This window comes from Leuresthes tenuis, unplaced genomic scaffold (genome assembly GCF_036924035.1).
Source record: "Leuresthes tenuis unplaced genomic scaffold, fLeuTen1.0.hap1 SCAF_6, whole genome shotgun sequence".
Classification (NCBI taxonomy): Eukaryota; Metazoa; Chordata; class Actinopteri; order Atheriniformes; family Atherinopsidae; genus Leuresthes; species Leuresthes tenuis.
The window spans coordinates 5605890-5618151 of NW_027325360.1; the positions used below are offsets into that span (position 1 = coordinate 5605890).

Below are 12262 nucleotides of genomic sequence, written 5' to 3' on the forward strand. Positions count from 1 at the left end.
ATTGGACTAGAAGAGTGGGTAATGGGCTCAAAGCATTCCGCATGTTCCCAGATGCATGCAGGACATCAAAGTGCTTTATCATTTACATATTAGTCACTGACAGACATTTTCTAATGCATTACAACTCCACAAATAATCTTCTGTAAAAACTCTTTTGAAATTGAAGAAGTTTGCTTTTGGCCTATTACACTGAAACACATGGAAGGAATCAGTCTCACAAGAAATAACATTATCTATGTCTTCATGTCAACAAATTACAGGGTCTTTACTGTTTGTATTATATGTACATATGTATTGTGTGGAGTCTGAAGGTGCAAAGCGGGAAGGGACACTTTGATGTGGTCTCCAAGAAACTCTCTGCACATGTTTTGGAGCTTTAACCTGAGCTCTAATCTTACTTCTATTTGATTATTAATAACATAAAAACAGTCAGACCCACATTGAGCAAGAAAGTTATTGCCCGTAAACGCTGGACAATTTTGATGTGGAAACATAGGACAAACTTCTGTAGCAAGTAAAATACTTTGCTCTGACAGGCTCATTATACCTTACATTGTACCACCACAATTCCAAAAAAAAGCTTGGATGCTGCATAGAATTTAAGCCAAGTGCAATAATTTGCTGATCTCTTACACAAATCTTTGATTAACAATAGAACATAGAAAATTTATGAAATGTTGGAACATTTTCTTGAATTTAATGGCAGCAACACTTTGAGAAAGAAAAGGGAACTGAGGAGACCAGTTTCTTTGGGGGAGGAGTGTTGTGAAATTATTGTCTGATAAAGAATTCTAGCTGCTCAGCATGAACAGACATGCAGAATCATGTCTGTTTTTTATGCAGCGCTGCCTGAGATAATCATCATCATAATAAGTAGATGATGGCATATTCAAAGACATTTTTCTCAAGTTGCTCCACAATTGATCGATCTAGTTTTGTGCAGATTGCTGAGCTACCCTTCCTTACTTCTAACAGACTCTGCCTCTCTAAGGTGCTCTTTAAGGTGTTAATCATATTACTGACCTGCCGCCAATTCACCCAGTTAGCTGCAACACGTTCTTCCAGCTGTTTCTTTTTAGTACCATTTATGTTTCCAATATTTGGCTGCCCTGTCCCAACTTTTTTAAGACGCGTTGCTGCCATTACATTCAAGATGAGCTGATATTTCTCAGGAAACAGTTTTTATTTCATATACACTTTTAACATTTGATATGATTTCTATGCTCTATTTGAAAAAAAGTAATGATTTGTGAGATTTGCAAATCATTTCATTCTGTCTTTATTTACATTTTACACCACATCCCAACTTCTGTATGGATTCTAAGTATAAAACAGATAAAAAATTATCCCATGCTGTTTGCTGTTGTGTTGAAGGCAAAGTCTCCATGCAAAGAAATGGTGAGCTTGCAAAGGGGTAAGGGTTAATGCAATTTAGTGGGAAAGGACATGGTTAAACCTCTTTTTCATGGCGTTTGATCCTGTATTAAAAACGGCCCCCGTGTGTGAGCTTATTTTAACCAAATCTGTGTGACTAGCCATCGAACAACAACAAGGAACAGATGAAGTATAACATATTGGTAATTAAAACTTTGTTCCATCAGTCTTGAGTTAAAGATTTTCTAAAACTTCTTTTTCTTCAATTTTGAATACATTCTTCCAGGTGATAATGGTTTTGTTGAGCATCCTGTAGAGAAATGGAGATCAGAGAAAATAGTAACAGGATGGACTGAAATAAGAAAAAAATAGTCTCCACTAAGTTTTTGTTGTAGGTATCTACAAATCCAACAATTGATAATCATCAGCTGGTTTACTGAGCTTAGCATAAAGACTGGAAACACAGAGAAACAGCTCGCCCTAACAAAGAAACAACCTGACAGACAGTGACGGATACCCAACATGTTGTATCTTGTTTGTTTAATGCAGACAAAAAAAAGATATTTTTGTTTAGAAAATGTGTTTTTTTTTATCAAACTTTACAAGACTTAAACAAGCACACTTTTTCTTTTAAACCGACACTGTACCAACATATTCATGTCCTATATTTATTTCCCCTACGTTGTGATTTCCTTTCCCAGAAAGTCACAAGGTTCAAACAAATTAGTTAATCCCAATGTGCCTCAGATAGCTTTGATACCAGAGCAAACTTCCACTAGCTGCATCTGTTTGTCTGTTTTGACTGAATTGGAGCCTTTTGGCTTCATTTAAACAATATGTGTGGTGACATGAGGTTTTTGGGTTCTGGTTCTGTAAAAGCAGGGGTTTGGGGAATGAATGCCTTGTTTGGGGTTGTCTCAGTCAGTGTGATTCTTTCTGTTTGTGTGTGTGAGTGTTTTTCTTTTTTTTTTTTTACAAGATGTTAGATCTGGCCCTGTGATGACAAATTAATGCTGGTGGAAATGAGGTTATAGGAAGGATGTATAAAAAACAACATGATTGGTTGCAGAGGAAGTGCCTTTTTAAACTATTTTCTCATTTTCTGTCCTCCAAATGTGCTTTTGAAGTTGTAGTTTTTGATTACATATATATATATATTTTTTAAAGGCCTGTTTGCAGCTCATCCATGTGGTCTGGAAATTGTGGTAGACCTTCCGGCTCTTCCCTCCCTTCCTTGAGGCTGCATCAGTCGTTCCAAACACCTGCCAATCAAAACAACAGATGTGCACATAAAAAAGACAGCCTAAAATGCCAGTAGATGGTCAAATAAGCACACAAGTGTATTACTCATGAAATGTGGTTGCCCTTTACATGTTTCTGAGGAGGCCGTATTTAAAAAAAAAATCACTGGAACTCACTCAGATAGATCATAGGTCTGTACAGAGTAATGATTTCTTAATAAAATTAAAGTTAAATAGTTATATCCCCTTCATTTCTTTTATTGGGCTTTTAAGCTGTTGGGGTTTTAACTGAAGCATGGTTTTATTAGTTTGAGGCCTGACTTGCCCCTAATATACACACCATGAGGTAAAGAGGTGGATTCACACTGAACTGGGCTTTGAGTAGCTGAGACACTATTCAACACTCTCTAAGATACAAACTCAGTTTAGCTAGAAAAATGTCTCTTCTGTGTCTTTTTGTGTATATTTTTATTTTATTTTACCAGCAAGCGTTTGATGACTCAAGAGCAGCAACATTTTAGCCACAGATGGAGACTCTGCATCAAATCCAACATGAAGGTACTGATGACTTTAACTGTGAATCTCATATACATTTCAGTGTGAAGCTTCTGAAGCTTGTCATTTAATTTTTGCACAAAATTTACACAAGTCAGATGGATAAACACTTATAAAAAGTGCACAACATCATCATCATGTGAGCAATCACTATAGGTCTTTAGCCTACTCAAAGCTACGTACATAAATTAAGCTACTGTGCGAGGGCAGGAAACTATTGATATATTTGAAAAAATACTTTGTCTTTTAATTAGTTTGAACAATTCACCATTATTCATGTATATAGCAGAACAGCTAAACAAAAAATCCCAGTCACCTCTTTATGGCATACCTTTGCACCTAGAATTAGTCTCAGTCTTTAATACAGAAACTAATTTTGCAAAAACTCTTGTAATTTTAAGTGATTGTACAGTGAACTTTCAGTATTTTATGATAAATTACTATAATTTGGATGACACCAAATCTCAGTAAAATGACAATGGGGTTAATGTGATTTGTCAGTGTCTACCAACTTGGTACTATTAATTTAATAAGTGTAGTAAAATCTGTCTCTTTAAAGTATTTTTGAATAAATCCCTATTACATAAATTGGTGGTGAACGATGTTGAAGGTTATTTATACTTTTTGAACCCAAAGTTCATCGAAGAGATCAATAGTTTAAATACACTGAAGTGTGACAACGTGGATTGTCATCACTCCACCAACCTACTCCACTCATAGTATCAGTGAGTAAGCGTAGGCGTCTGTTTGACAGGAAATACTCTTTCATGCCGATAAATTGCAGCTTTTTATTCTGCCTAAATGCTGTTGAAAGTCCACGTTCATTTTTAGTACTTATTAACAGTGTACTCTAGAATATTTAATTCAAAAGAATGGTAGTACTGGAAAGACCGTAAACAAAGATGTAATAAAGATGGGGTTTTTTTGCAATGCACTAGTATTAGCTCATGGTAACCCATCCTCATGGATGAAGTCATGTCTGCCTTATTTTGCTCTTCAGATTATTTAGGTTTCAACATTTTGAATGAATGCATTACAGACAAAATGTTTTCAAACCCATTAAACTACATTTATTTACCAAACATGTCAAACAAAGCAACTTACAAGTGGGGCAGTTCATAAGGAAGGAGTTTCTCGCTCTATGTAGATTATGAATTAAAGCAGCAACCTCCTGACTGATGGACGATCACTCAATCTCCTGCAGCATCTGTAGACCCCATTAAGTATTCCAAATGTCTCATATCATACTCACCATAAAACTGATTAAATTTCTTTGCTCGTCACTCTTAGCACATTTCTCCACAATGAAAATTTATAAAGTTAGGGCATGTTTCTGTAGTTAAGAGAGAATTCTGAAACGTCCCATTCACATCAGACTCCTGCTGATAACACAACTGAGTTCTGATACATACTACTTCTGTCAGTGGTTCTTAAGATGCTTCTAAAACTTTTCTGGAGTCCAACTGTGTCTTATTTCATTGCTTTAATATTATTAAGATGGTACACGCCTGTCCGTGTGAGGTCTAACAGTTCATGCTTGATGTCAGCAAAAAAACAGCATTAAGGTCAAAAGAATTGTCTGCAGACCTGTGAGACAGGACTGTGTCAAGGCTAAGATACGGATAAAGACACAAGAAAATCTCCGTAGTTTAAAGAGCCTGAAATCGCAGTTGCATCCATCATTTTGAAGTGCAAGATGTTTGGATTAACCAACAGACCTCCTTGGTCTAGCTGCCAAGCATAGTAAGCAGACAAAGGGCCTTGGTCATACAGGTCACCAACAAGCCAGCTGTCACTATGAACAATATCCTGAGATCCTTTGTGGAAATTGTCTTCCCAAAGGATGGCCATCAGTGCGGAACTCCACCAAACAGAACTTATTTGTGCAACTCCAGACAACAATTATGAATGCACCATTACGAGGTATTCATGCAACTTTTTCAGTGAGTAAAAAAATATGCCAAAGCCTGAAATTATATGAAGCACAATAAAAGAAATTAAACAGGGAAATAGGGAGAAACAATAGACAATGTTTGTGATTTAATAACTAAACCAGAATGTTCAGCTATCAAAATGTTTGTTAATGCTTTCACAAAGTAAAGAGTCCAGACCCAGAGAAGTAATATCCTCAGATCTGATGACAAAAAATGGAATTATTTGTCAACTATTCCGAAAAAGTGTGTGCGAATTAGTAATTCTTTATCTTTTAATATTCATATTCAGCAAGTATAAAAACTAAAGCTGAAAGTAGCTTTTTGTTTTAGAAGCAAGTTGCGTCTTTCATTTAAAGAGGTTTGCAGCAGCTACCTTCATATCTGCTGGTTTATAGTGATATATTATAGAGTCTAAAAGGGAGCCCTAATGTCTATCATTACTACTAAATTCCTTACTCACCACTGCTTGTTGTATTCTGGTGTTGGATGGTATTTCTTGTTTACTCATAGATTCAATCATTGGCATGTTCTGTGTTTACAAGTCTAATCTGGGACTGCTTCTTCCTTATCTACAGACCTACATCTTTCAGAAAAAAGCTTACTGCTGCCAGGGCCAATACGGAACTGGGAGGTATTGAAATATGCAGCTCCCTTTGCTTGCAATCTGCTTCACAAATATTGGAATTTAAGGATGCAAATCAACTTAAGATCACTTAAAAGTTGATGCAAATGTTTGGGTTGTTTATAATTATTTGTCATGTCTGTATGGTTGTATTCTGTTTACGTTCTTGGCCAGGAATTCCTTTCAAAAGTATTTTTTTTCCTGGTTAAATAAAGACTTTCAATTTGAGGCTATGGTGAAGGTTTATGCATCAACAGAGCAAAAAAAATGAGGCATACCTACAACCAAACTGAAAAACTGAACTGATTGAAGTATGCCTGGAGACATGTGAAAATGGCTGTTCACTCTCCGTCCAACCTGGGTGGGCTTGAACGTTTCTGCTGCAAAGAATGAGACACTTCCAGAATAAAGATGTGCCAAGCTTGTGGGATCATTGCAAGATTAAATGAGCCTGCCAAAGGTTCTTTAATCAAGAACTACAAAATGTGACAGTCCAATTACTTTTTGATACTCCTGAGAGGAGTCTGAAATATGTAATGTGGAAATATCCTGATTTCGAAAATTAGCAACATTGATCAAATCTATTTGGTTGCAGAACAGCTAAGCAGTTGTGATCTTTAACTTAATTTGAGATTTTCTGCAGGTGTGGAGAAAAGTTCACCGAGAGACTGAGTGAGTAACTGCCTCTGACTTCACTCTGCTGTCATTTTGCTGCTGCTGTTTGCTGATGCTCCCCTGTTCATCTCCTCACAGTGGAAATGGTTAAATCCATTCAGTATGTGGAGTGCTATGAAGAACACGGCATGCTAATATTATTGCCATCAGATGTCCACGGGCGGGGAAATGCACTAATCATTTCCTCCCGACTGCCCCTGAAAGACAACCAGTGACGGGGGGTGGTAGAGAGCGGCTGGATGGGGTGTTTAAACCCCGCCTGATGGGCTGTTTTAGGGGAGGCGGGGGACAGTACAGCATCCGGATCGGACCGTGATGGTACAGGATGTGTGTGCTTAACTCCATTGAACTGAACTAAATAGGAAAGAAAGCCTTTAATGCCGACAATAAGCTGCCTCATTCAGCAACGCGGCCCAGACGCACAGGTCTGCGGAGCAGAAATTACGCACGGAGGGGCTGCTCTGTGGCAGCAGTTCACGCATTGAAACCGGTTCAATAAATCGGTGGAATTCTGTTTATTAAGATATTTTATCTTGCGCTATCTGATTTAAATCAACCGAGAAAACAGCCCCCTTCTGCTCTCGATGACGATAATTTTTCCCCAGGCTGAACGTGCGTTAATGCACTGTGAACGGGAAGCTCTCTCTCTCTCTCTCTCTCTCTCTCTCTCTCTCTCTCTCTCTCTCTCTCTCTCTCTCTCTCTCTCTCTCTCTCTCTCTCTCTCTGTCTCTCTCTCTGTCTCTGTCTCTCTGATCGTGTGTGTGTGTGCGAGTGTGTGAGGAATACCCAGCTGGTCCCTCAAGCCCTATAATACCAAGCACAACATGCTTTACCTTCAATGAAAGCTGAGACGGTTGGCTGTTGGTCCTGAAACCAACTCACAGCTCCAAACTGAGAGCGTCGGTGTGTGAGCAGCCGCATCTGCTATTTCACACCTTCTCCTGTGCGACTCATAGTTAGAATTGATCAAAAGCAGAGAGACAACTCGGATAACGCATATTCCTGTCTTGTTATGACTGATGTCAAAGGTGATGATAGCGTGTCATTTCCAAACATTGGGCTCCTCGTGTGATGGTATGCTTTTTTGGAAATAGGAGGACACTTTTGGAGAGGTGCTAGTTTGTCCACAGCTGTTATTTTTCCTGTTGCTACCTTTATTTTCTTTAAAGCATGGCATTCTACTCTCGATTTGTTCTCTTGTTGCTTTACGGATGGAGTTATCTGTGTGTTGGATATTGCGCAATGCTGAAAACAGACAGTGTCCCCGAGAGGCAAAGGGTGGATTTTACGCATTCGATGGATAAAAAGGACACGACGGAGGGCGATCAAGACGTGCTTTTACAGGATACACTGACAGAGCATATGCAGATGCTTTACGCAAAGTACAACCGTGCTGGATATCCATTTAGGGACGGCAACACTGTTCGCAGTTTCAAAGCGCACTGGGGTATGTATCCATAACTTTACGCATATTAAGAAGACTCACTTCTAACAGTATGGGGAGGACACACAGAAATGTGCTGTTCTATAAATGTCAAAGATAAACAGCTGATCTGGAAACATTACTTTCGACCTTGTTTAACTGGAATAATCTACACTTCAACGAGTTCACAGCATTTGCGTCATTTCGGTACTGATAAACGCCTTTCTTTAAAGTATGGAGACAAACGCGTCCGTGTCTGATTCAGTTTACAACTGAGAAAGAACACAAACGTTTATTATTTTATGTGCTGGTTTATTCCACTGAAACTGAAATACACCTGTTAATCCAGTCATGGAAATGTGTCAACCTGTTACCCCTTTCTTTTGCCAGAAAGAAAGATTCGAATCAGTCCATTGCATGCAACGCTAAATCGTTTGGCGACACAATTGTTTTCACATCTCAAGATTTCACTCTCAGATAGTCTAAATTGCTTTTTACCCCGAGCCAGGATCTGGCAGTTGTCCAGCCAGTTTGTGCTGCAGTAGAACTGGAGTTTGCACCGCATCTGTATTAAAGCTGCTTTTTGTCTTAGTGTTTTTCTCTACTAAATTTCATGAAAAATGTAGTCTCATGAACTCTTAAATTTATACGCGCGCGTTGTGTTATTATCACTTGGATGTGGATACTGTTGAGGACAATCAGCTTCAACTTTAAGTAAACGTTTCTAGATTGTTGTCTACTGCCTCCTGTCGACTGGTGGCTGTATGTCACACCATAAAAAGAACAACTTCGCCCAAATAACAAATACAGCACAGTGCGAAAGTCTTAGACACTTAATTTCTCAAAATATTGCCACAAACAGAGAATTGATGCTCAAACAAAATATAAAATACAGTCTATAAGGCAAAATCATTTCTAACAAGCTTGATAATATTTGGTATGAGCCTCTATATTTCTTTGAGTAGTCTTCAGGAATAGTTCTCCAGGCTTCTTGAAGGACATCCCAAAGCTCTTCTTTGGATGTTGGCTGCCTTTTGTTCCGTTCTCTCTCAGATGATCCCACACTGCTTCAATAATGTTGAGGTCCAGGCTCTGGGGAGCATTCATCCCTCCATAAGACCTGTTGCCACTGATTTTCAGTCCACTTCTTGTGTCATTTGGCATAGCTCAGCCTTTTCTCCCTGTTTCCCTTCCTTAAGAACGGCTTCTTGACAGCCACCCTTCCATAGAGACCATTTCTGATGAGGCTTCAGTGAACAGTAGCTGGATCAGCTGAAGGTCCAGATGCATCTCTCAGGTCCTGCGTCAGGTCTTTGCTGGATTTTTCCTCTTTCTCAGGGGCATCACTTATAGATACTGTTCATCTACTGTAGATAGTTTATAGCGCCGACACTTCTTCTTTTGTCCTCCACTTGTTCAGTTTAATATCTTTTAAGGACACATTAAACACCATGCTGAGACATATCAAGTTTTTTTTAGCTAATCGCTCTTACCATTTAAAATGGGTTCATCCCTTGAGTTAGGTGCCTTTTGGGGCAAGAATGATTCCATAGGTCAGAGTGAAATGACTTGACAAACAAAAAAACACATACCTCTTACAATGGTAAAGTACAGGGACTGGACTGAAAATAAATGAAAAAGCAGCCATTGTGCACAGAAAAACAATGAAAAAACTTCAGAAAAGCCTGGAGAACTATTCTTCAGGACCACAAGATTACAAGAAAGTCTGTCTGCATGGGAGAAAATATAAAGAAATGAGGCGCATCTCAAGACTTTTGCACAGCACTGTAACATTTATAATGTGTTTTTATCATCAAAGTTTTTAGATATCATGAAAAATCTGTTTCCAGCACAATATAGTGCAGATGGTGGAAGTTTTAAGTATGTAACTCGAGACTTAAAGTACTGCAACAACTGTGTTTCTTCAAAGATAACATTTTTCTCAGTGAAACTACTATCTTTCCAAAAAGTGAGTTTTCTGGATTATCCTGAGTAAGGAATCCTTTTAAAAGGTTTTCAGAGCCACAATCCAAGTTTCATTGTATGGAGATAGAGACAAATATTTCATGATCTGGGCAGACAAAACTAACAGAATCAGCATGGCTGAGAGAATCTTGGATCTGAAAAGTGTAAACACATTCAAGAATTGTTAATTTGTCTCAATCTTAATCATTTTTATTATCATTACATAGACTGGCCACAGTCAGTTGTTGAAATTATGTACAACTACTTTGCATTGTCTAAATAGTATTACTTATTATATACACAGGTACTATAAACAAGAGACAGCTGCAGATTTTCAACCTCACCTCACTCACCAAGTCAGAAGACATTCTGTCAGCTACTCTTCATTATTATATTGGAGACCTTCAGAACAGCACCAAGGGGTGCTCCAGGTCCAAAAGCTGCTCCCGCCATGGTCCCAGGAAACACAGCCACATCCACATGGTCATCTGGAGCTTCGCCTCTGTGGACAACAAGATGAGAAGTCTAGGACACTTTCGGATCAATGTGTCCACCCTCTACAGGGACTTCATATCGTGGCAGTGGAAGGACATAACTCGTGTGGTCAATCAGGCCAAGCACCATGACGAGCTGCTCATTGGGATTGATGTTGCTTCACAAGGGCCTCAGCCGTGGAAGAAGCTCCTGTCGGATCGCTCACCTTACATCCTGGTTTATGCCAACGACTCTGCCATTTCAGAGCCTGAAAGTGTGGTAGCCACTCTCCAGAGACACAGCTCAGTGGGAGGTGAGGGCTCAGTTTCACACAGCTTCCACAAAGTGGGACTGCGAGAGCGAAACAACACTGAGCAAGAGCAGCTGCATCCCCGACACAAGCGCTCGGTGAATGTTCTTCTCCCTTTGCAAAACAATGAACTCCCTGGGCCTGAGTATCCATATAAGACAACCGGATGGGATGAGGCGAGTCCATATGAGCCCTTTGAAAACAAGCAGGCCCGCCGGCCCCGGAAAAAGACACGCAAGAATCAGCGGCACAAGATGCCCCTGCTGCAGTTCGACGAGCAGACGATTAAAAAGGCACGAAAGAAGCAGTGGAATGAGCCCAGGAACTGCGCTCGGAGATACCTGAAAGTGGACTTTGCTGACATTGGATGGAGTGAATGGATTATATCACCCAAGTCATTTGATGCCTTCTATTGTTCGGGGTCCTGTCAGTTCCCCATGCCAAAGGTGAGAATCAGAACCTTGTAGTGCATAAGTGGGTGTATCATATTTCTTTGCTCTTAAGGGGTCACAAGCCAAAAGGGTTTGACAACAGAAATATTACAATTCAGTTCTCGATCAAACAATATCAATATTACAAATTAGCAGCTAGATGGTGGTGCTGAAAAAGCCTTTTCTTGAACCATCAGCTTCATCTTGAAATCTAATGATTCAGTTTTTGTTAACGGTTATTGTTATACTTTTACTGTACATGAGTGTTTTAAACCTCATGTTGCAAATGCATGTCAACAAGTCGTTCATAAACACGTTGTAGGACACCGGAACGTAAGCTGTTCCACCCCATACACCACAGAAAACTAAACACATCAGTCTAAACATTTGATATTCAACCACTGAGCTCTCTGCATGCAGTGTGATGAACATGTAAAAAGAGAAGGTTTGGCTATCAGTGCATCCAACAGTCTCATGATAATGTTTGCTGTTAGAGCTCTGTGTTATATTACCTTGGATACCATTAACATGAGAAAAAAATGCCTGTCTTGCATTATAGCTGATGCCAAACATTGTGAGCTTTAATTTTCAACTGCCAGGATAAACCATCCACAGTGATTGCACTGCGAGAAGATCTTCCTAATTTTCTCCACCTCTATATATGTCATGAATCAAGATCATGAAGTTTTTGAAGATATATGTCAAGGGTACATTGGTGTAATTAAATAAAGAAGGTTGCTTTCAAGTTAAGTTCTCCTGCACTCAACCTGCAGGACACTGAAGGAAACGTGAGAGTTGTTGTTCACATGAAGGCAGCATTACGTGTTTTTTATGTCGCTAACAACATACAAAAGTATGAATGAAAGAAACTTACGCATCACACAATGTTGAAGATGAGCTCCTTTAAAATACCTGTGATGTTACAAGATAGCATCACAGGCATTTTAAACATGGCCGGAATGCTAAAACTCCATCCACTTAATTCATTAGTTGGAGCCTTCGGTCTTTGTAGTTGGTTGTAATTAGTCCCAGAAGTAGGGCCCAGGGCCTTCAAGGCAACCGCCTCCCTCTCCTGCAGGTTTTCTACAAAGTCTGTGAATTTTCTCTTTCTTCTCCTTTGTCGGGTTAAAGTTTTAGAAGCTGCTAAATAGCTACTATTAAAAGGTGCTCTGCCTAGTTGTTTTTTGATGTGTGGGAGGAGCCCCATCAGTATGGAGCCAGCACTTAGGCCCTCAGATGATGTTGATGCACTGAATGA

At 39.3% G+C, this 12262-nt stretch overlaps 1 protein-coding gene across 2 annotated transcripts in view; it reads left to right on the plus strand.

The window, feature by feature from the left end:
• Positions 1 to 7222: 7222 nt before the first annotated feature.
• The window catches only part of bmp3 (bone morphogenetic protein 3), a 458962-nt gene continuing 453922 nt past the window's right edge, over positions 7223 to 12262 (plus strand). For both annotated transcript variants that reach the window (XR_011916382.1, XM_072387321.1), the window contains exons 1-2: positions 7223 to 7848; positions 10094 to 11019. Coding sequence is in view for 1 of the 2 variants with exons in the window: in XM_072387321.1 (XP_072243422.1) it covers positions 7572 to 7848; positions 10094 to 11019 (1203 nt within the window). In the remaining variant the exon portion in view is untranslated. The remainder of the gene's footprint in view (positions 7849 to 10093; positions 11020 to 12262) is intronic.